Source organism: Salmo salar, chromosome 06 (genome assembly GCF_965601325.2).
Source record: "Salmo salar chromosome 06, fSalSal1, whole genome shotgun sequence".
Classification (NCBI taxonomy): domain Eukaryota; kingdom Metazoa; phylum Chordata; class Actinopteri; order Salmoniformes; family Salmonidae; genus Salmo; species Salmo salar.
The window spans coordinates 55,397,019-55,422,823 of record NC_138296.1 but is presented as its reverse complement, the minus strand read 5'-3'; the positions used below and the strand labels follow the sequence as shown (position 1 = coordinate 55,422,823).

Here is a 25,805-nt window from a genome sequence, read left to right as displayed (position 1 = left end):
TTATTCTTAAAGTCTACCATGCATATGTGCATTGGTGCGGCTCAGAATGATTCTGGTTGATTTAGCTATGTAAAACACACCACATTTAGCGTACACTCATTCTCCCATGGATAGCCAATTGTGTTTAGATGTATGATGAGTGAATACAGCTCGCCAGACAAAACAGTGAGGTCCGGCCACGGTGTCCTGCAGGTTCGGCTAAATCTGAGTCAGACGTGAAAGTTTCACACAAATCCCACTTTCACTACGTGTTCCTGTGTATTTATATCAAGCGTGTCCAATGAGAAAGTCGGTCTCGATACTTGCTGACCAATAAGAGCGCGAGTGGCAGTGGGCTGCTCCTGCGCAGCTCGAGAGCGAGATTGAGATAGTTTGGAGACAAAGTCTGGACACGAATTCCACTCATCTTGCGTCCCTAATTTAGAGAAGTGTATGCGTGGAATTCCGCGAGGAACTGAGACTAAACTAACTGTCTCGAGTGGTGAACTCGCTTCAGGACAGGTGAAATCCCCTGCGGGCAGCGGGAGAGTAGGGAAAGTTAGAGGATCTTTTTATTCGATGAGGTAGGTAGAAAAAAACATTGACAAAATAGGCACAAATATTTCCATATTCTATAGGCCTGGTCATTGTAGTAGAATTATCATTCGTTTGTTTATGATTTATTATTATATATTATTTGTTGCAATATATAATGTATCATTTGTTATCGATTATTGTTATTATTAGGCTATTAGTATTATTATTAGTATTTGTTGTTATTATTATTAAACTATATGCTCAAACAGCCACATTGTAATAAAGCAATAATAAAGCCATATTGTCACATGGATAATCCATTTGATTTATTTTAGCAAATAGCCTACATGTTTCCATAGTTTGAAACGCCAAATAGGCGTTTTGGGATGACAATGCATTTTGTTGATATAAAATATATTGGTAAGCCTTTAATGATATTATGGCTTGTGCTATGCCCTGTGTTTTTCAGTGCATGGAGAAATGCCAGTATCAGTTTACACCGTGGACAGGCCCCTTCCCATTCTGAGGGAGAATTAATGTCGTGTGCTTTCAAGAAATTCTTAATTTACACGAGAAGAACACGGGATATCAACTTATCCATTCGGCGCATGGTTCGGTGTAGGAATTCGGGAACCGTCTGAAGTGCATTGGATTCAGTTTGTAACTGAGAAGTGCTGCTCTCATTTCACTTGACCGTGGCAACAGCGCGCGTTTTAAGGGTGTTAGTTGAAAAGCCAAAATCATGACAAATAGACGAAGCGGAAATCCTTCTATATTCTGGTTTTGATGCACCGACATGACAGTAAAGGAATGATAGCCTAACATTTAACAAAAGGAGGGGCAGAGAGAGAGAGAGAACACACAATGAAGGAGAAATCCAAAACTGCTGCAAGGACTAGACGGGAAAAGGAGAACAGCGAATTCTATGAACTGGCCAAAATGTTGCCTTTACCCTCGGCTATCACGTCTCAGCTGGACAAAGCGTCTATAATAAGACTGACAACAAGTTATCTGAAGATGAGAATTGTCTTCCCTCAGGGTAAGTATATTTTAAGCTTTAACAATACACTATTCTCTTATATAGGCTATGCCATTTGCCATTTATCTGTAGGCTATACATATTTGTATTTATCTGTAGGCCTATCTCATATCTGGATTTTTTGTTTGTTTTCTATTTCTTCACCTGAATTTTCCTACTGATTACGGTAGTCTATTATAATTGTATATTATGTTTATTGTGCATAGGTTTATTAGGCTACGCTATAGCCTATAACAGCTGTTAATGGGCTATATTGTGTAATGATACTATTATATTAATATTGCGATTACACCTAGCAGCTGCTGTCTTTCTGTTGCAGTCATTGCTGATGTTGAAATTTTATCTTATTAGCCTTTTGATATGTTTTTTTTCCCAGCTACCAGTTATTGCTACAATAGGCTACCATGTTGCTACAGTAGGCTAGTGTAATTTCATGCGTGCGTGCGTGTGCGTGCGTGCGGATGATCGTCGCAGATCCACGTCTCGGCGTGCCTACATTTAGGCCATTTTTGGGGTCAGGGGATCGAAATGCGTCGAAGGCGTTTAGCCACCATCTTCCCCCGATCTCAACAGGCTGCTATGCTGTGTGACTGACACTGACGGCCGCATCAATTATAAAACGCCCCGCGTGCCACTGGCATCTGATCAGTCATACTCATATCTGTTTTATCACACATGGCAGCCTACTCATAGTCAGATTTACTCCATGATCAAAAGCCGGAAGTGCACTTTAAATGCTGGTAAAGCCTAAAGTGCACGTTACTGCTGGTATCACTCAGAGATGCATCTTGGAGGGCATTGTTATGTTCCTTCACTCATTCACAAAGATTGTTCAAAGGTTGGTCTACCACCCCAACATAAGAAAATGCTCATGTTTGACTTACTTCGTCCTATTCAATTGTCAACGACATAGGCTAATTAATAGCCTAATGCATGGCTGGCTACTACTGCCAGCATTTATTCCAGACACAGATTTAGATTAAGGTAGGCTAATTCGCTTGCCAGATATAGCCTATTGTTTCACTTTTGAGAGTTGCAAAACTTTTCTCTCCTTATTTTCTAATGATCTGTTGCTTGCAGGGGCGAAAATCTGATATCAACTTTGGGGGGGACAATTACATGAAATTTTCTCAAGAGCAATTCCTGAGGGGGACACCAAAAGTAGTGCTGTAACACATAGCCTACATTGTAATATGGTAAATGTATATTGAGGAACCAAAGAAATAAGGTGTTTGCCGTACTCCTAACTACCGGTACCCAAAACTACACAACTACTCACAACAGCAATACCATTGCCTTTAACAAATCTTAGTTCAGTCACCAGTTTAAGTTGGGAGTGGGGGTATCCATGGCATTTTCCAATTATGTTCCTATTTAACAAGTTAAAAAAATGGAGAACCTTTCATAATGTTGCCAAACAAAGACTCAACAAACTTACCTGAGACTCCCTGTCTCTGCCAGTCTGTCCCTGCATATCTGTCCCCATCTGTTGCCTGCTCTGCCTAATGACATCATTGTGAAACATTTCCATTAGAATTTCATTTCTTTCTTATGAACATTTTATCAACTAGTCTTTGAGATATTAGGCTACTAGGGTTCTTACTTTGCGTTTTGGTGTACTGAAAAATACTCTGATGTCCGTCTTTTATTTTTCTGCCATTTTTCTACCTGGCTGGCTGGCTACACACACACACAGTGTGTAGGTTATTTACAGTAGGAGATGGGCTTCTATCATCTTATCTTTTATCATTCTATTTGGGCTTCGATCTAAAAGGTAGCTAGCAAATGTGAAATGGATTAAAATGACAAGAGTTGACAGCTATATGAGTTCACCATTTACACAACATATGCTGCAACCTTTTGTAATTTTAATAGTTTGTTTCATATTGGCTGGCTTCCAACAATAGCTGAATTTGCAAAGCTAGCGAGCACCAATTCAGTTTCAGTGGTGTTTGCTATAATCTTTGCTACCCGGGTTAAATAAAATAAATAAATAAAAGTTCCCTTGCGACAATTTAGCTTTTGCAACGAGACCATTAAATATATTTAATACAATGGTAGAAGAGAGTGTAGTTCTGTTCAGTTTGGACTTCAGTTTATCGCTAACCTTATCACAGGGACTTTGAAGCACTAACTTACATCATCTGCATGCTGATCTCGGAATAAATTGACGATAGCAAAGATTCCATCTTTGACGAGGCCACATAAATGGAATAGGTACTAGCTAGCTTAATAGTTAATATTTGCGCGCTAGCTCTGCATTTTCAGCTAGTGTGTGTGCGCGATTGACTGGATTAACCTCACGTCAGTTACGTGCATTGAGTGCCTTTCAGACAGTAGATACCGCCTCTCTGTTACAGAGCAAGCTTAGGAACTGGCAGTGGATCAAACCATTGTGAGGCAAAGGGTGGGGGTGTCGCAATCTTTTGAAACTTAAAAACGCGCTATTAAGTGTCTATAATCAGCACAATTGCTTTCATTGCGTATTATTAATATTATTTAAATTACATAGTTATGTTTCAGTGATATATTGGGGGGGACAAATCATATTTTTCCCAGGATGGGGGGGTCGTGTCCCCCCCGTCCCCCCCGGGATTTCCGCCCCTGGTTGCTTGGTAAACATGCCTGGGCGAAAAGCAATAATAATAGCAAGAACGACATAACGACAGACAAAGTCAGCAATGGAATAATTAGACAGAAAAAGTAGGACTACTAAACAACACCAAGCAGAAAGACATAATAAACCCTATGGCCTCAGCAAAATCGACAGAAAAAAATAACTAGATAGAACAACAATGACTAGCAATGGATTCTGATTCATACACAATGTTTGGAGAAGGGGAGACTTGTGTCCTGAGAGGGGTGACTGACTGTGAGTGAGTACAACAGAGCGGCGTATGTCTGTCTGGGGAAATGAGGGCTGAGAGAGAGCGGCTTGTTGTAATCGAGTCATTGCAACAGGCTCAAGCTATACCCCGCCCGGTCCGGTGTTTGGAGGATATGTTGGCATTGCTGTTGTTTGGCCCGAGAAGAAGTCGTGAGGAGCCAACATATTCAAATAATGATTTACATATTTTCATTAACCCTTGTGTGGTGTTCATGTTTGTGTTATTCTCCCAATGTTTGCAGGTCTGATGGACCCAAATGATTAGGTTTTTCAAACAATACAGCCATAACAATTAACGTAAAAAATACTTACTACTTAGATGAAAACTGACTTATATCAGTTACAAGCAATATAGACAGCATACATGGTTAATATTTGCCATTTACCTCTGCTAGATCACATTTATCAATAAAAGCGCTATTCGTTTTTTTCGATAACATTTGATTTTTGTTAACAAAAATCTATTATAATCAAGACATGGGTGGAATAAATCATGTTAATCTTGAACAAATATAAATTACACAAGGTTTTCATCAATATTGATGTTTATTGCTTTGAACTGAATTTTTTTTACAAACAGTATTTTATGGAAATGATAAATGAACCCCATTGAACACAAATTAAGTCCAGTCTATACACCACATGAGGGACAGAGTTGTACTGTGTGTGTGTTGCAAATGTATTTCTTGCACTTGATGCATGTTTACTGTGTCTTCCTGTCCTTCTTGGGTCCACATACATCACAGTGCTTCTTCTTGTTGCTACAGGCTGCAATTATATAGTAATGAAAACACTTAGTTCAGGAATTTTACTAATATCTCACTCACATATATAGTTACAGCAGACCAAGGTCGGAGAATCAGACACACACACACATGCAACAATATTACTCACACTTACTTCCGGTACTGGAGTTGTTGGTTCTGTGGGTCGGACGGATGGGGCACCAGCATCCTCCTCCTGAATTCTCCTCACCATGGCTGCAGAAGCTGGGCTCCTTGGGATATGTTGCCTCCTCTGGATTTGAGGTCTTAAAACCTCTTACGACACCGGATTGAGTTTGACAATAGCCAGTGAAAAATCAGAGCGCCATATTCAAAACCACAAATCTAATAATTTCTATTTCTCAAACATAGGACTATTTTACACCATTTTATAGATACACTTCTCCTGAATTGAACCACGTTGTCCGATTTCAAAAAGGCTTTACAGCGAAAGCAAAACATTAGATTATGTTAGGAGAGTACATCGACACAAATACCCACACAGCCATTTTCAAAGCAACTACATGTATCACAAATACCCAAAACACAGCTAAATGCAGCACAACCTTTGACGAGCTCCATCAGATGACACTCCTAGGACATCATGTTACACAATACATGCATTTTTTTGTTCGATAAAGTTCATATTTATATATAAAAACAGCATTTTACATTGGCGCGTGACGTTCAGAAAATATTTTCCCTCAAATACTGCCGGTGAATCAGCGCCACAATTTACAAAAATACTTGTCATAAACGTTGATAAAATATTAAACTGTCATTCAAAGAATTATAGATGAACATCTCCTTTATGCTGACGCTGTGAAAGATTTCAAAAAAGCTTCACGAGGAAAGCAGTCTTTGCAATAATCTGAGTACTGAGCTCAGAAAAATACACTAGGCAATACAGATAGCCACCATTTTGGAGTCATCTAAAATCATAAATTGCATTAGAAATATTCCCTTACCTTTGATGATCTTCATCAGAAGGCACTTCCAGGAATCCCAGGTTCACAATAAATGTTGTTTTGTTCGATAAACTCCATAATTTATGTCCAAATAACTCCTTGTTGTTCGCGCGTTCAGTTCAGCTACTCCAAATGTAGGAAGCGCGCGGACAATGTCACGACGAAAAGTTTAGATTTCCACTTCCTGGTAGGATTTCTCTCAGGTATTTGCTTGCCATATGAGTTCTGTTATACTCACAGACATCATTCAAACAGTTTTAGAAACTTCAGAGTGTTTTCTATCCAAATCTACTAATAATATGCATATCCTAGCTTCTGAGTTTGAGTAGGAGGCAGTTTAATATGGGCAAATATTTTTTCCGAAATTGTCAATATTGCCCCCTATCCTTAAAGAGCTGTAAGAAGTTTTAACAATGCCTTGCCCAGCTCCTCAAGAAAGAACCATCTCCTCTGGAGCTTCCCTCTGTTCCAATCTGGGTTCAATGCCACCCAGATGGCAAATGCGTTTTACACTGAGATGTCCAAGATGTTGAAGAATATCACAAGTGGCCAGCGTAGGGTTCTTCTTTTTCAGCTGTAGTGAGTCACCAGCTTGTCTAAATGGTCCACCCCTCCTTTTGTGGCATTGTAATGCATTATGATTTTTGTTTTTTTATGTTCCTGGCCACAGATTCTCCCATCCCTATGCAGCGTACTCATGAGTACCATCTTTTTGCCTTTCTTGGCACGTAGGACACTAGGGACGTGTCGGCCGTGAACACAAACTTAGAGGAATTGATAGGCCTGTTCTGTGTATTCAACAGTGGAAGTGGGAGCTCTGGCTTGTTCTTTTGTACTGTTCCTATCATAGTCAATCTTCCTCTTGAAGAGCTCCTGTCCCAGCTTGTGCGCAGTAAAAAAGTTATTGCATGTGATGTTGTGGCCACAGACTCCCTGGATCACTTCCAGGAAAACCCGGATCCCTTCGTTCTTCTCAGGAGCTCCTCCATCTGGCTTCACCGTATACACTTGCAATTTCCACAAATATGATGAAGCAGCATCACAGGCAGCCCAGATCTTGATTCCATATTTTGCAGGTTTATACAGCATGAAGGAGCAGCTGCCCTGAAATTGCATAAGCTGCTCATCAACAGTAACGTTGGGCCCAGGGTTGTAAAACAGGGAAAGACAGTCCACCCACTTGTCCCATACTGACCTGATTGCAGTTAGCTTGTCTCTCTGCCGCGGAGATGGTCTGGTGTCTCGGTTATTGAAGCGGATAATCTTGGAAATAATGTGGAAGTTTTCCAGAGAACTTGTTGCACGGAAAAGTTTCCTGCCAGTTTCTGCATCCCACAGGGATTCTGTGGATTCCCCATTGGATCTGAGAACACCAGCAAGGATAAGAACCCCGAAGTATCCATGTAAATTAGTTTGGTCCATCTCTACAAAAATAACACCTTCCCTCCAAATTAGTGCAGTCCAGAATGATTTTCTGTATGGTGTCTGGGATGAACAGTTCAAAAGAAGACTTTATGTCCTCCATATGAGTACAGCCATCTGCGTCGGCACTGGTTGCATCCTTATCACATTGGCATTCATGCGGGGTGGCTCATTCCTTGGGCAAGAAGACCATTAAATGTCAATTTGTTTTACATCCATATGTCTCCTCCTGCAGGCTGCTGATGAGCTGGTTGCTGACTGGCTGGTCCTGGGGCTGGCTGCTGACGGGCTGGTCCTGGGGCTGGCTGAGTGTCAATCTCATCCTCTTCTTCCAACTCAATGTCAGACTCTGAATTGACAGACACAGGATCCTCATATTCTGAAAATTCTTCATCTTCCAAAGTGGAAGATGCTCCTTCCACACTAGCTTCTTTCTCTGCAAAAAATATTTCTAAGGCCCTCTGAGCAGAGATTATTTTTGCCATACTGATTGATTGTGGTAAGGAGCCACATCTGCAAAGATATTTATTTGTTGTTTGCCTCCCCCAATTTACACCTGACTGCGGTAGAGTGTGGGAAAATACATAATTTTTTACAATATATTGATAGAATGTATTGTAATAACATTGTGCAGGTTCCCGCAAGACATTGTGTAGTTTCACACACTGCAAAAGGTAAAGAGTGCATGAAAAGCGGGAGACAGGCTATGTTCTGTGTTCAAACAGCAGGCCCAGGGAGGAGGAAGACAGAGTGAAGGCACACAGGAAACATTTTTGTTTAATTTCTACTTGTTTTCACATAAAAACACACACTTTCCCTCACTTGTATTACCCTCGGGTCCAGTGGACCCGGACACCACATATGTAATATAAATGTGTAGGAGAGTGCACAGTGTGCACTCCATGAAAATGCGTTCTTTTACATGTTCTTCACAGAAAATGAGCTAAGGCCAATGAGTCTCAGTCTCAGGTAATTAATTGTATAATTTTTCTTCTAGTAACCTTTGAAAATGGGTCCCACAGACCCGAACACCACACAAGTGTTAAGAATGTTATTTTCAGGAATTTCTTGACACTATTTCATCCTTCCACAAGATATAGTCCTGACACGAATTGTTGGGTTGTTACCCAAGCAGGCTGGTTGTTTGTTCTATCAGTTCTGTTGGCAGAGACATTTGTTCTGTATCTTTAGACACCACCCAGTAGTTGGTTTTAAATGTTCTACTGACTTACTGGCTGGCAACCCCTTACTTGCTAGCTAGCCAACTACGGCTAACATATAGTCGGGTCAAACAGTGCAGTCATAATAACTACAAAGTAGCTGTATTTGAATTTGTTTAAGCTGTTTTCTAGTGACATTTATTTGGATACATCCAAATCAATGAGCAAATGATGTTCGAGTTCACCTGACATAGAAAATGTGCTCTCTAGTCAGGACACTGTTGTTCAGAGGAGCTACCCAATAACACAGCTAACACAATCACTTCAAACTGAAGCAGGAAATAACAGGCTGCATTTCATTTAGTTTTACCTGTTTTCTATTGATATTTCTTTGTTTATATCCGTACAAGACATGCTGATTCGTGACTTTGACTGGCTGAGAAAAGTTGCCTGCCTGCCTGTCTCATAGCCTACTATGCAACAGCTGGAGATTGAATTTGAATATTGAAACAATGTTGCAAATGTTGGAGAGACAGACAGCAAGGTTTATACAAATATCTGCTGTTGAAAACTAAATGTTAGTCTAAAAGAAATGTGAGATAATGTCTAGATGCTTTTTATAGTGGAGATCAAGTATATTAATTGCCTGGCTGGGCTGATTAAACAGTGGATTGCACAGTCAGATGGAACAGAGTAGGCTTTTTAATGTCATATATTTAGCCAGTGGTAACTTGTATTATAGACACCAGCTGGAATGCGGTTTTAATCAGCATTCAGGATTAGACGCACCCATTGTATAAACAGACAGAAGAACTAGCCAAAAGTTGTTTAGAGAAACATGGCTCTTCACTTTGTTTGAGTGAAAGAGGGATGAGTACTGCCTGCTGAAAATGACTTTTTTCAGATCACAAATAATTACAAAAAATTATTGTGTCATGTCATAATCCTATTTGGAAAATTCTCCATATAGTTACATACTAGTTTTGTCCAAGTACTGGGCACACCCCTACTATCAATCAAGTTATAGTAACTAGCTTGTCTAACTATCTTAGCTGGCATGCGTGCTGGCAAGGTTGGTAGACTTTAGAAAAGAAGCAATTACTAAATATAGGCTACTGAATGAGACTCACCATTTTATCAGGAATGCAGAGGGCATATTTAGTTTCTTAAAGAAAAATCACCACCATTCAGGAGGATACAGACAGCTCAAGTGGTATGCTTAGATATGCAGAAAAATAAACACATTTTGTTACATAGAATTAAGCATAATAATTATGGCTCTAGTTTGCAGGAAAAAGCTGTTTCAGATGTTTGAAAAATGCTTAACCCCCCTGGGGTTCATGACATCCCTGTGACTGACTGCATGGTGAATAATACATGTAAGTGTATTTGCTACACATGTGCATCTATTTGTTATCTAGGCCTTCACTTTATCTAAACCATAACGTTTCCCAGTGTTGTGTTTAGGTAGGCTCATGACAAATGCCTTCACTTTATCTAAACCATAAAGTTTCCCAGTTTTGTGTTTAGGTAGGCTCATGACAAATGCCTTCACTTTATCTAAACCATAAAGTTTCCCAGTTTTGTGTTTAGGTAAGCTCATGACAAATGCCTTTACTTTATCTAAACCATAAAGTTTCCCAGTTTTGTGTTTAGGTAAGCTTATGACAAATGCAAGGAATGACATTACAAGAAACGGAAAAAAATTGCCTATTGGCCTATAGCGTCTGCCATATCATGTGACAGCCTGTCGTTCTCAATACAGTGTTATGACAGTGTTATCGCAGGTCACCTAAATTGAACAGACACATGGAATTGTTTTCACTTTACGTACATAATTACCGGTTTAAGTTGCAAGAAATCCCGAGGTAGGCTACTTAGATGTGATGATACTGATGAGGACTGATGATTAAAAAATATATAATAGGCCTATGCTAATTAATTGTATGACAAAGGCTTGCTGATACAAAAACCAACACCATTATTTGGAATGCTTTCTCTGGGCTATTTGTAACTTTACACTTTTGTGTTTGCATTAGCCTATAAGCTATCAGCCATTATGTATTATAAATCCCTGATTATTGCTAATCAGAATCATCTACAATACATATTTATTGTGACCAAGTAATTGTGTACATGATATTCAATCAAATTATTGTACATCATATCGGCCTCTACCTACTGTACCTGTATTTCAAATAGAAAACATTATATTTGATTTCCATTTGTGACATTATAAATGAGCCTACATTGTAAAACATTTCCTGTTGATTTTAGAGTAACTTACTGGCGACCAGTTACATGTAAGTTACTGTAAAAAAAGGAACAGTATATTGTTTTTTATGGTTTACTGTTGCATTAATTGATTTACAGTACCAATAACGCTTATCTAATTGTTTTTATGGTAACAAATACTCTTACTGTGAAGCCTTCTTTGCATATTTCTCAGTGTGCCTTGCCTTTTGGGAGAATTGTACAGTTACCTACCATCCATGACTGTTAGTGACAGAGACATGGTTCCATCATTTTCAGTCCTGTCACTTTCACCAAGTGAGTTCCTAGGCGAATGTTATCATGACAATTAAACCCTTTATGACAATACATTATATATCTCATAATAACTTATTTTGATGTCTAGTTTTATCCTAATACAGCAGCCTGAAACTCATGGTTTACAGGCCACATTAGGCCTGCAAGTAGTGTTGCAAAATTCCACTCTTTCCCAAAATTCACAGATTTTCCAAAAATCCTGGTCGAACGATTCCAGATTTCCTGCTTATTCCTTCCTGTTTCCAAGACACTTCCAACTGGGATTTCTGGAAAATCTGGGAAAGTTACAAGCATTTTGCAACCCTACCTGCAAGTCACATTATGCTGGGTTGCAAAGTAATGTGTAATTCCTGTTGGAATCCATCCAGAGTTAGGATATCCAACCACTGGAATTTTCATTCACCCGCAATTTGCATTGAGATTGACAGTCAGGGTTAGGACATTGGGAGTAGACTATCTAAACCATTTAAACTGGAACAACCATTTCAATAACGGATGCAAAAAAATTTAACTAACTAATTGGATTAGTTTAGATTTTTATTTTATTTAACTTTGTGTAGAATATGTTTAATCAATGAATCAATGTACATGCAAAAACACAGTAGAGCATGCTGGGAAATATGATACAAATTATTTCTAAGACTGTATGGTACCAATAATAATACTGTAGTCTTTTTATGGTACCAAATTATCTTAATGTAATCTTTTTTTTTTAACTGTTGTTTTACAGTAGCTTGCAGGTAGCCTTTACGGTACCAATGTGTTATAGTATTTAATTGACGGTACCGTTACTGGTATTTAATATATTGACAGGGGTGTGGGAGGGGAGGGAGAAAGTTATTTGAATTTAGGCAAAATTAAGTTGCAATTCGCCTAATTTCCACAAGGGGCCTGCGTTTTACAAGTAGTTCCTATTTTTCGTGTGCTTGTTTTACTGGGGAACAGCTCAGCCTGTCTGAAACCTCGTAATCATCTGAAAAATATCCCTAGAGCAGAGATGTGAGATGTTAACCCACCGGGCACACACTGGTTGTTTCCAAGTAATTTCAATGAATTGACGTCTGTGCCCAGTGGGAAGTTTCTCTGCTCACATCGACTATTCTATGGCTCAGGGCACTTGACGTCCGTTAAGTAGCACTCCAAACGCCAGGTGCATCTATTCTTTGCCTATTAGGCCTATTTGTAAGACATGTAGGCTAGCCTTAATGCTCATTGAGTCCGCGGTTTCGCTTCTCGAATACATCAGACAAATTAGTAAGCTGTACATATTGTGACCCCTGTGATATAGTAGCTGAGTTGAATTGCGAGAAAAACAGCCTCTCATCTATGATTGCAACGGCTAGCGCCATGCAATTTGAATATGACGCGCGCCTGCAAGAAAGTCCAGACAGGCATGCACAACAACATATCACATATCAATATCTTATATAATCCTTACATTCATGTCAACATTTTTCGAATAATGTGTCTATAAAGCAGGCCTACTTTCGACTGGCCATGTTGTGGAGCTAAAATTAACAGTAAATTGCCAGACTAAACATATACGTTTTTGCTAAAAGAAAAGTATGGCCTAATTGCGAAAATATCAAATAGCCTATAGGCCTTGTGTAAAAGAAAAAGGAAAAAATATATAGAATAGGCTATTATTGTCTATTATTATAGGCCTAAATCACTGCGTCAAGCTCAATGCAAACCGACGCTGCATGTTGTTTTCAGAGGGAGGCTACTTTGCATGCGTGCAGAATGTAAAATATGTTTTCCACGGCACCTGGGTTAATTTGACTTCTAAACAAATAAGGAGATGAGCTGTGCAAAAGCTATTTCAAATGTTGACCACATCATTTGTGTATTGTTGTTGAGCTGTGTAAACGCGAAAGGATCGTTGGGACAATATTGAAATGTGAAATGGTGGTGGGTTATTCGAGTCTTTACTCAGACACTGATTGTTTTTGTACGATTAGCATTTTCTATCTGGCATGGCGCTGCGAGAAGAGCCGCTTGTATTTATTTGCATTATCGTGTTTTGTTGGGTCCGTTGAGGATGTCATATGTTTCATGCATTTACAGTTTTGATATTCACTTAATTTGTATCAACTTTCTGCAGCATTTTGTTCATCGTACTTTTAACATTTTTTTTTGACACACATAGTTGTATGTATGTATTATTATTATTAAAATATATAGGCTTAGGCCGACAGAGAAAACTGGCGTAATAAAAATTAGCATAAAGAAACATTGTCACATGCGTTATGTGTATTATTAAACGACTTTACGGTTTACGAAAAGGAGCTGATATGGTGGCGCTTTGTTTCAGGTTTGGGTGAAGCTTGGGGTCACACGAGTCGAACGAGATCTTTGGACAATGTAGGACGTGAGCTGGGATCCCATCTTCTCCAGGTAATTTCGGAAGCTTGGTCTACCAATTTAATAGAACATTCACTGCAAAATATGATGGTTTAAATAGCCTACTAATAATGAAAATAATAATTCTTAAGATGTATGTAGACATGTTACATTTGATTTGATAGGTTGGATCCCACATCCTCCAGGTAATTTAGAAAGCTTACTAATTTATATTTTCTAAATTACTGTAAAATATTATATTACTAAAAGTGAAAATAATGATTCTCAAAATGTCTACCTAGTCATGTTCTGTTACATTTGGTTTGATATTTGATCTCACGAATCTGACTGTAATGCATTGAGTGCTCTTGATCTACGCATTAATTTATGCCTTTTTTTCTCCAGACATTGGATGGCTTCATCTTTGTAGTGGCGCCGGACGGAAAGATCATGTACATATCTGAGACAGCATCAGTCCATTTGGGACTCTCTCAGGTCAGCACCTGGTCATAGCCTATTAATCTTAGCCTATTTAGTGTTTTTGGTTTTCCAAGTTTTATTTGGTCGAGTGAGTCGAGTCGATTTATTTGCTATGCATAAGGCTTACGAGCGCGTGATATCCATATTAAGAAACGCTTTTCATGTTAGATATTATGGAATTATGTTTGAATGGTTGAGTGATTAATACTGTTTAATTACCGAGGTAATTCTTAACAGGTAGAGCTGACCGGGAACAGTATTTACGAATATGTCCACCCCGCCGACCACGACGAAATGACTGCAGTTCTCACCCCACATCAGCCGTACCACTCACATTTCGTCCAAGGTAGGCTATATGAATATAGGCCCAACTTGGAGAGAATAAAACCCCATATAGAATACATTTTTTGTACGTTGGATAATAGACTGATATTTTCAGTCTCCTCTTCCAGAATATGAGATGGAGCGCTCTTTCTTCTTGAGGATGAAATGTGTGCTGGCAAAGAGAAACGCCGGTCTCACCAGTGGTGGATATAAGGTAGACGATTTGCAATGGAAGTATATAGCCTAATGCTGCTTGAAAAGTGCTATATATGTTGTATACACATTCTATTGATTTAATAAATGCCAAATGAATTCTAACTTAATTAAGCGTAAAGGTAGGAGTAAGTATAATTTACGGAACTGTTTAAACATTTACAGTGAGCGTAAAAACATGACATAAAAAGACGTTGGACAAAATAGCAACAACCCCCCCCTCCCCCAGGTGATCCACTGCAGCGGTTACCTAAAGATCCGTCAGTACAGCCTGGACATGTTGTCTTTCGACGGCTGCTACCAGAACGTGGGCCTGGTGGCAGTGGGACACTCTTTGCCTCCCAGCGCGGTGACAGAGATCAAGCTGCACAGCAACATGTTCATGTTCAGAGCCAGCCTCGACATGAAGCTAATCTTTCTCGACTCGAGGTAGGTCTACAGCAAAACATACAAATAAAGCATGGGTTGAAGGATATGATATGGAGGAGAATAACTGAATTACATAGTCCTACAGCAGGTGTTTTGATGAGCCAGCCATTACTTAAACCAGCTAAAGTAGTTTTTTGATGTTTTTTCCACTAGTGCTCTGTGACAGTTGTTAAATGACTATTAAGTCCCCAACTCAATGGAATAAAAACAGTATTGAATTCACAAACATGAAATGCTACAACATATTCCATTATTTATGGAGTTATAATGGCTTACTGCATCTAAAAACTGAAATGTCTTATTGTCTTAAAGTGGAATCCTGGACCTCAAGCCACTGGGTTCCACTTTACAGAACGTTCTGTTCCTTCTCAGCATGAAAACAAGTTTGGATCAAATAGAACTCTGAGCATATAATGATACATGGAGGGAGAACAGCGTGAACTTCAATACATGAAAGTCCATGGCTGAAAGAGAGGACAAAAACATTTGCCTTCTCACCCCTTCCTCCCTCCTTCCCTCCCTAGGGTGGCAGAGCTGACTGGCTACGAGCCCCAGGACCTCATTGAGAAGACCCTGTACCACCACGTCCACAGCTGTGACACCTTCCACCTGCGTTGTGCCCACCACCTGTGTGAGTTAGTTACAGTAGGTTGGGCCCTGCCTCGTCAGACTCTACCTTTTACTGGACTTTTGGCTCTTTTCCTTTACTTTATCCCACACATTGAAATACATTTCTGAAATACATTTTTATCAAAGGACACAATTATAAAATACACCAGACCTTGACCTCTAACACACATACAGTATTACTAGTTTTGCTTTTCAACACTCCAGGGGAAATCATAACTTGAGATCCACACCACATGTGGTATTCTGACTTAAAGGGAGATTATACTAAGGGTATTGATTCAAAGTTAGGATTCAGCCCCTTTAGAACACACACCAGAATGATGGTCAGCAGAGTGCAACTGAGTGCCTCAGACCAGAATATCAGCCATCATTTTCAATACATTTTCCAACGGTTCGACATGTGGAATCGACGAAAACAGCCATCGCTCGTTGGCACACAGCAGGTGGTCCCTATAACACACAATGGGGACAGCAAGCGATGGAACGGCCCCCTGCCGCACTCAGTTGTCAATCATTCATTTAGGATGACCCCATTATAGGTCAAAACAATCCAAACTAAAATATGTCTCCTCTTCTCCTATCCTCTCCCTCCTCCCCAACTCCCACCCCTTCCATCTCCTCTCCATTGATCCTCACAGTGCTGGTGAAGGGCCAGGTGACCACTAAGTACTACCGTTTCCTAGCCAAACAGGGAGGCTGGGTGTGGGTGCAAAGCTACGCCACCATTGTCCACAACAGCCGCTCCTCCAGACCCCACTGCATCGTCAGCGTCAACTACGTTCTTACGTGAGTTTCATTCTGTTCAATTCAACTCAATTCAATTCAGTTCCATTGAAGTCGATTCAAGCTACTCCCTTTCTATACTTCATCAACATCTGAAGTTGTGGAGGACTAAATATATAAATATAATATTATCATCATCATCATCATCATCATCATCATTATTATTAATTCAATTGAATTTGATTTGACTTTATGAAACCCCTAGGGGCAATTAGGATGGCATTGTCAGAGCAGAAGCAACAAATAATTGAATGAATAAACATAAATATCTCCATATACAAAACATGACCTTCTCGTGGCCCGTGATATTTGTGAAATACCAACCTAGTCCCCATGCTATTGCTCACAGTGCATATAAGCCTGACACATCAACTATTCAAAGCTGGCCTTAGTGGGAGTCACCATAGAATTCTATTGGAGTGACCTTACTAAATAAAGTATTTGTCACACAGGCATAATAATGTCTGGAACGGAAAATATGGAATGGTATCGAACTCATCAAACACATGGTTTCCATATGTTTGATACCTTTACATTGACTCCATTCCAGCCATTATTATGAGCCGTCTTCCCCTTAGCAGTCTTCTGTGATTTGTCATCATTTCATTTTTGCGAATCACACCACTGCGAGGCGTGGCTCTGTGCTTGTGGTGTGCTAGCGTACAGGGGAGGGTTAGGGGGAAGGTGTTGTGGGAGATGATTGTTTGGTAGATTAAGCCAAATAAGACAATGCCTATGCGAGGGGAGTTTCTCCCAACCTTTTTTTATTGGCTAATTTACATTTACATTTAAGTCATTTAGCAGACGCTCTTATCCAGAGCGACTTACAAATTGGTGCATTCACCTTATAATATCCAGTGGAACAACCACTTTACAATAGTGCATCTAAATCTTTTAAGGGGGGGTTAGAAGGATTACTTTATTCTATCCCAGGTATTCCTTGAAGAGGTGGGGTTTCAGGTGTCTCCGGAAGGTGGTGATTGACTCCGCTGTCCTGGCGTCGTGAGGGAGCTTGTTCCACCATTGGGGTGCCAGAGCAGCGAACAGTTTTGACTGGGCTGAGCGGGAACTGTGCTTCCTCAGAGGTAGGGAGGCGAGCAGGCCAGAGGTGGATGAACGGAGTGCCCTTGTTTGGGTGTAGGGCCTGATCAGAGCCTGAAGGTACGGAGGTGCCGTTCCCCTCACAGCTCCGTAGGCAAGCACCATGGTCTTGCCTACGGCCAGGTTTGACACATTGGTCCACCAGACTCTGCGCATTTTGGCAGAAGTGTCTGGGAATGAGATCAGTGAAATACCAACAAACTTAGTTCATGACCCCAGCTAGACTGATAGTGGGTAGGGCTGTGTGTACCTCTCACATTCTCAGTTTGTTCCCTTTATGGCCTATCTCTACTGCTACACCCTACTTTACACAGAACATGTTTTTTACGGGGGCGATAAGACCTTTGAGACCAGTAAGATAAACATTGGGGGAAAATACTTACTTTCAGAATTGACCTGGTGTCTAAGGAAAGAAAATCTATTTGACAGTAAACCGGAAATCGATAGCCATCTCATACCTGCTGCCCGTGTTGGATTTTCATTGTTAGGTTTGGATGATCCAGACCTAGCTCTTTAATCTCTGTGTGTGTGTGTGTGTGTGTGTGTGTGTGTGTGTGTGTGTGTGTGTGTGTGTGTGTGTGTGTGTGTGTGTGTGTGTGTGTGTGTGTGTGTGTGTGTGTGTGTGTGTGTGTGTGTGTGTGTGTGTGTGTGTGTGTGGTGCGTGCGTGCGTGCGTGTGTGTGTATTCATTTAAGCCGTCTGCATTTCAACTCTTGTGTATTTACTATCGTTGTGTATTTACCGCAAACCCCAACACACTCAGAAATACAACTTAATAAGGAGTGAGGCTTCTCTAGTGTATTCATACTGCATGTTTAGCTTGTATTCAGGATAAAACGTGTTTATCTTGTATTCAGGATGAAACATGTTTAGCTTGTATTCAGGATGAAACTTGTTCAGCTTGTATTCAGGATTAAACATGTTTAGCTTGTATTCAGGATGAAACATGTTTAGCTTGTATTCAGGATGAAACATGTTTAGCTTGTATTCAAGATGAAACATGTTTTGATTGATGTAACATTGAGTTACAATTTGGTTCTCCCTCTTAAAATGGTCTAAAAGTAATACCGATGACCAATTTATGTATTTTTGCGGCAGATCGAACACTTTTTCCCCCTCAGCACTGGTTTGATTGAATTCCACCCTGTGAGATACACCAACATACAGTAAATAAACATCAAATACCTTTCAAATACTGCTGAATTTTACAATACATACTAGACCAGCAAAGCCATTTCATCACCTTAACCTACAGCATTTTATTCCATCAGTTCACATCGTTCCATTAATAAACCATGATTCTGGGATGGAGAGCAGTGGCTTATTTCAGATGGGAGGTGGTCTGACTTTGACCCCCATGTGGAATTCAGCTAACACAGCTGAGTTTGCACAAAAGCCTATATCTGCACTATTGGCTCTAGCATAGGTCACCGAGAGGACACAGGATGGAGAATCAGTCACTGCTACTGTACCTGCAAGAGCAATAACTGTGTATGTGTTTCAATTAACACCCTATTCTCTATAGTGCACTACTTTTGACCATGGCCCATAGGGCTCTGGTCAAACGTAGTGTACTATATAGGGAATAGTGTGCAGTTTGGGACGCACACTGTGTCTCACAAAACACGAACTATCCAAATATTGCCTTTCCCATTGCAAGGTGCCACACACATAAAGAGCGGGTCATATTAAGAAACATATTACAGCAACTATTTGAGTGGGGTCAGAGACAGGGCACAGGGGTTTAAAATGCCACATGCTGGTATTACATACTGCTGATGTGATAAGTTAAGAACAGGGCCATGTTTGCAGAGTGTTTGACACAGGAACCGTTCCATGACGTTGAAGTCTGATAGAGTTCATTCCCAGGTCAGTGGGTTATAATGCTAAGGTGGTAGATACATTATATGATATGTACATACAGGTGACAAATGAATAGTGTGTGTGTGTGTGTGTGTGTGTGTGTGTGTGTGTGTGTGTGTGTGTGCGTGCGTGCGTGTGTGCATGTGTGCGTGCGTGTGTGTTGGGATACATTTTCACTTCAAGAGAATGTAAGATGAGACTGAAGGAGTAGATTCACAACAGGCATGGTGTTGACATTATGGGAATGGTTGTAATTTGTGTGTGAGTGCAAGTGCGTGTGTGTTCTGACAATGTTTGTGCAGTAGCAATGAATCATTAACTTTGATTCGGGTGTTGGTTGTGTTTCTCAAAAATGGGAGGGTTAATCTCTCAACCTAGTTTATCTTATATAACCTTTTCATTTCTAACTGTCATCCCATTAATAAATGAATCAAAACTCCAAAGAAGGTGTTAGTAGATTATGTCTCTCTCAATATTAATAGTAAATATTGGCAGAGACAATGGTATATATATTGGAGAAATTACTTATTGTACATCATTTTATATACTGTATTGCCATAATTCTGTGAAACCCTGATGAAGGTCTATTGAGCAAAATGTTGGTTGAGGGATCCATTGAATTGTTCATGGAGTATTCTGGATTACTATTGCGCTGGAGTTCCATCTTTTTTTGCTAATGTGCTCTCTCTCGTCTGTGTCTGTGTGTGTAGAGATACTGAGTATAAGGGAATGCAGCTGTCCTTGGACCAGATGACCCCTAGCAAGCCAGCATTCCACTACAACAGCCCTCCGAGTAGTACAGAGGAGAGGAAGGGGACCAAGTCCCGTATGACACACACCAAGGCCAAAATCAGAGTGTCTCCCTACCCACAGCAGGTAAGACACTTGGTACCTGTGTGGTGTACTTGTTCCCTCACACAGTAATAAGAATAGAACAGGTCTGATTATCTCTCCCTTAGTCACAAACTTCCATGCTCTCTTAAGCCCGGTTCAGGTATAACAGCCAACATAAAGAGAGACGGTGCCTCCTGACAATGACGTGATACATATTTGATACAAATTTGACACTTGTTGTAGGCAAGGTGTGGTAACAAACTAGTATCATGAAATACATGCTCCAGAAACAAGGCACACTTTGTGACTTGACAGACCAGAATACATGACTAGTGTACGACATTCTTCATCAATAATCAGTATGATATGTCTTTAAGCTAAACGTCACAGAAGATGGAGATGGTGTAAAACCACCTTCTACTACTTTAAAACATAGTTTAAACCTTGTATATTCCAAGTTCTAGTTTCCAAACATGTTCAACTTTTCTCCAGTTTTCAGCCTTTCACCCCGAGCGTTCCGAGTCCGACCAGGACAGCCAATGGGGAGGCAGCCCTCTGACAGAATCTGCCTCCCCTCAGCTGCTGGACCAAGGTGAGGGAGCGGAGGGCGGGTCCTGTGCCTACAGACTCTACCCTGACTCCGGCTCCCTCTGCTATGGCCTGGCTCTCTCCGAGGAGGACCTCACGCACAGCCACACCCACTCCCACCATCCTGCCACTGCCTGCGACAGCGGTGCACCCTGCCAGGCTGGCCGTTACTTCCTGGGCACTGCTCCCCAATCTGGACGGGAGGCCTGGTGGGACGCAACGCGTTCCGTCCTCTCCCTGCCCAAGTCATCTTTGGAGAATGGCGAGGGCTACGACCTCACTTCTTACCACAGCGTGGTCCATGGTGAGGTGTTAGGGTCACAGCCATCTGGTTAGAAAATCATCAAATGTCACTTTTCCCTGGTAGCTCCTTTATTGAATAGGCCAAGGGCATTATGGACCATGGGAAGTTGTTTACACTGTTTCTCGCCAGTATGCCGATTGTTACCATCTGTTTTGCAATAATTTCCCACTGATTAAATAAGAAAAGTTATATATCTTTCATGTCCTCAAACTGAGAGAGAACTCCCAAAGGTGCTGCTGCCAGGAATGCACTGTCTATTAGGGATTTACATGACTTGTTCAGTTGTATGCACATTATCAAATATAATTTCACACTTACTGTGCAAACAATAGTTGAAACATGTGCTAGCTAGGTCATGTGGATGAATGAAAAAATCGGTCTGTATATTACAAAATGTAGTCCTCCATTCCAGTCATATTTCAAGTTTGTAATAAAACCCCCTAGAGTCGATGTCTGCGCCCCAGTGGAAAATGAATTAGCATAATAAAAACAGCTACATAAAAATCTATCAGTTTAAGCTAGAGATATCTGCATTGGATGTGTCTCAATCCACCGCATCTGCCGATGTCGCACTTCCGCATCTGTGGTGAAAGGTGACAGATCGAGTCAGACCATAAGACATCCTGAAAATCGGTCTTCTCACAAAATCGTCTGCAGCGTCCGAACGGTTTGGCCTACAAACCCTCACAAACACAATGGTGTTCTGCATTTTGTTCTACCACCCCCACATGTGTCTTGGGACTCGTCTAAAGTTGGTACAGCCGATCTGCCAACTTCTGTCTGTAGTGCCCGAACAGTTTGGGCTACACACTAATATGCCACCTTTGTGGAAAGGTGAGACTCGCACGAACATGTACGTCGGTTGTTTTGCTCTAGGACGACTCGTCACAAGACTCATCTGAAGGTCCCCCGGTACCAGTTGAGTGTCAAAAATAGGGTTTAATACATGTAAAAAAGAATATCAAATTCTTCCTGATCTTTCTTAAATCTCTCAGAACAAACTTCCTTTAGATTTTTTGGGGGGACTATCTGTTGTTCCATATAGTGAATCTGTTATTCAGTGCGTTTGTATGGCGTAATAGCAGTAAGGCCCACATTTAGTTTTCATCAAATAATTTATTTCGATTTTTTTAGGGATACTTCAAGGGGTCTTAACATTCTAAATCAAATAGCTAAATGATCCTCCGTCTTAAAACAATTCCATATAGCTTAGCCAGGCATTAGACTGTTATGGGTTAATTGCAGTCATAGGCACTAACTCACATGAGTATTACATAAATATGGAAGAAATCCATGAACTGTGAAAATCATAACAATATGTACATTTGAGTTTGGGATGCTCTAAGAGTTTTGTTGATTAAATGGTGGTATTACTATTACATACATTTTGAGATTTTAACCTTGGATTTCTAAATGTTGCCACTTTGTCTAACAGGAAGGGGTCACTGGGACGAAGAGAGCGTGGTCAGCTCACCGGAAGGGGGCGAAGGCTCCACCAGTGACTCGGGCGAGCGATGCCGCGATGGCACTGGCAGTGACCATTTCCGGGCGAGTCCTCAGGAGCCCAGCAAGATGGAGACTCTGATCCATGCCACGCAGCACATGATCAAGGAGGAGGAGAGCAGTCTGCAGCTACACAAGGGGCCACTGGATGCTCTGGGCCCAGTGGGGGGCCCCTCCAACAACAGCCACAGCCCCTGCTCCTTCACCCCCTCCGCCCTGCCCCTCCCTCAGGCCACCATGCCTGGGCCGGGGGTCACCAACGGCATCAACCTCACCCTCACCTCTGAGCGCCTCTATCCCTGCGATGATGGCGGCAAGGTTTTGGATTCCCACGGCAACATCGACAACAACACAGCCAGTCCGGCGTCTCTGTCGCGCCTCAGCAGCCCCAGCACCGATGGGATCCCCAGGTCAGGCCTGTCTGTCTCAAAAGACTACCTGCAGGGTCAGACAGACGTCTCGCCCCACCACCACCCTCTAGGGCAGCAGGGGAGCCCACTGCTTTACCAGGCCCAGGAGATGCAGCCCCTGGACAGGCATGCTGCCTACGCCCTGACCGGCTACTCCCAGGTGCACCTGTATGACGCAGAGAGCCTGAGGAACTACTCGGGGCTGGGCTGCGGCGGGGCTCAGTACGACATGGTGCCCCACATGAGGATGCAGGCCGACCAGATGCAAGGACACAAGGGCACATCAGTGATCATCACCAATGGGAGCTGACCGTACTTAACGGACAGAGTGTGTATGTGGGACTTATGAACTGAATCCGCCTCATACAGTTCGGTCTTTTGTTTTTGTTTATTTTTTGCGCCTGACATAGGACTTAGGATATTCCCCATAACACCGGTCTGCTCTGTTACACTTCACTGTGCCCTTGAGAGCCCAGACCCAGCAAGCAAAGCTGGTTGCAATGATGTCAGGTTGGCAGCTTTTGTTATGCCTTTGTCAAGTTGTATACTGATTATAAAAGGTAATTGTTTCAATGCTTTTTTACCGACCAGAAAAATGTCTTGACCTGGTGGTAATTTGGTTACCTACTGAAATTGTAACCAAAATATGACATAATTAAAAAAATACATCTTAACTTGTAAACTTGTTATCTGACGTCTACAAACCAGTTTACAACCAGAAACGGACATAATTATGACGTTTCATGCAAAATCTTGCCCTCTGGGCAATTGAATTCCTCCCCTGCATTGAACTGAGACGCTGCGGAATGACTATTCAAGTTTTCAGTGAGTTTTCAGCTTGGTTAAAGATAAACCCAATGTTTTAGTCCCAACATAGTGTCATGCACCAGTAAGTAGGCCCATCGGAGTGAACTCTCACATTTTCTCATGGTAGTTGACAATATGCAATTCAATTGCATATACCCCTTTGACCTCAAAACTGATTTAGTATTGCTTAACTTTCTCAGAAATACTTCAAAATTGTATTTTTTTTAAATTAAATGCCAATGTTTTTCCATATTTATTAATTGTGTCGAATAAAATTATTTTTATTTAATCTAATTTTTGCAGTCAAAGTACAATGTTTGGTGGCAGGGTTGCTTTAGTTTCAAAGTTTGCATTATCTGTGTACCCCTTTGAAGGATAATATATTATTTGCTCAATTTCCCCTGTTCGTAGAAGTCCTAAAAGGATACTGTGAGATTCTGGCAAGTAAGCAATTTTTCTGCTTACCCCTAGCGTATGCTAGTGTATGCTACTGTACCTGTAGACTTCCAGTCATTGTGCTAGTTAGGATTGGCTCGAGAAACTACCTCTAGCTTCCTTCTTACTGCACGCAGAGACATAAAAATTGTAAACACAAGTTCATCTGACTGGGTAAGTCAAAGAATTCATAGACAGAATCTCGCAGTATTCCTTTAAGGCATGACATCAATGTGTATCACTTTAAACTTCTGGTGCTTCTTCATGTGTTTGAATTGAGAAAATAATATTGTTCTGTTTCACTTTTCGTACCCCGAAAATATGTAAAGTATCTCTTGTCTAATTTTATTTATGAAGTAAATAAGTTCAGAAATTGCTTTTTTTTTTTTGGACAACAGGTCATAAGAGTATTTATTAACTGGGGATAAAAAATCTTTTGTTTCTAAATACAGGTGCAATTAAACCCTCTTTGATGTCCTGGATTTAATTTAGTCTTTAATGTGTGGGAGGACTCGGTTTGATCAAACGAGTGGATACAATTTGTTAAATAACACTTTGAGCTGCGTTGTACTGCTCTAAAAGCAACATTTCAAGCTACAGTTATTTTGGTTGTAATTTGTTCCAATTGACAGTTGGCCTCATATACTCCATCACAGCACACAACCTGTGTTACTCACTTCCATTTTAAAATGTTCTTGCCTTTTCCTCTCACAGTGCCAGGTGTAAGACAGTGCCAGGAGTATAAATGGGAATGCATACGGTATGTTCCTGCAATAGGGTTCATTCTGACTTGCACATTTAAACACTTTGACCTCACTTCAGCTGTAATAGTCCTCCGATGTTTTTCTAATGTACTTAAGTTATTCAGATGTAGTCGTCCACTGGCCTGCCTGTATGGATTTAAAGGCCTCCTGACTCTGTCTGGCCCCTGAGAGCGGAGCTCCCATCACGCACTCTTGACGTTTGCATGTGATGGGCTGCCAGGGACTGCATGTGTCACCAGCCAGCACTGACGTTCCAGGAGGTAAAGCCATTACACCACTCTCTGTTGTCATCTCCAGATGAAGGCATAAGAAAGAGAGTGTGTGTGTGTGTGTGAGTTCATGTGTGTTTTATAATGTATCTAAAGGGGGGTTAGGGCTGCAGTCCACTGGCCCCTTGCCTGAAGTGCATTTGAGGTATTCACATTCAGAGCAGGCCACAACTCCAGCCAAATACTGGGGCCATCGCCCAGAACCAACACTGCTCCATAATAACCCAGCTACAACCCGAACAGCCGCCCCTATCCTCCACACTTCTTTGACATATTCAAACAGCATATCAAATCCATCGGAGCCAAAGACTGATTGTAAAAGGACGTTTTTTTAGATGTCATTTTAGCGACTAGATAACAACCAAAATATGACATTGCCAGGCATCTCAATATCATCATAAAAAATATACTGTAGAACTT

General features: G+C 41.0%; 1 protein-coding gene across 2 annotated transcripts; it reads left to right on the top strand.

Moving 5' to 3' along the window:
* The first annotated feature begins 383 nt into the window (after positions 1-383).
* On the top strand, positions 384-24,820 carry LOC106607559 (single-minded homolog 1). Of its 2 annotated transcripts, XM_014204604.3 has the most exons (13): positions 384-563; positions 986-1,555; positions 13,621-13,703; positions 13,835-13,855; positions 14,055-14,144; positions 14,367-14,475; positions 14,582-14,667; positions 14,896-15,095; positions 15,620-15,726; positions 16,364-16,511; positions 20,182-20,347; positions 20,798-21,197; positions 22,633-24,820. In XM_014204604.3, exons 2-13 carry the CDS (start codon positions 1,381-1,383, stop codon positions 23,418-23,420), a joined length of 2,373 nt encoding a protein of 790 aa, XP_014060079.2. In that variant the 5' UTR covers positions 384-563; positions 986-1,380; the 3' UTR covers positions 23,421-24,820. The 2 variants fall into 2 exon arrangements, with proteins under 2 accessions (XP_014060079.2, XP_014060080.2); XM_014204605.3 differs by lacking the exon at positions 13,835-13,855.
* The last annotated feature ends 985 nt before the right edge of the window (positions 24,821-25,805 follow it).

Coding starts and splice junctions, on each gene's coding strand:
- LOC106607559 (XM_014204604.3), top strand. CDS start 1,381: ATGAAGGAGAAATCCAAAACTGCTGCAAGGACTAGACGGGAAAAGGAG. Junction 1,556..13,620: donor GAGAATTGTCTTCCCTCAGG/GTAAGTATATTT, acceptor GCTTTGTTTCAG/GTTTGGGTGAAGCTTGGGGT. Junction 13,704..13,834: donor TGGGATCCCATCTTCTCCAG/GTAATTTCGGAA, acceptor TTGATTTGATAG/GTTGGATCCCACATCCTCCA.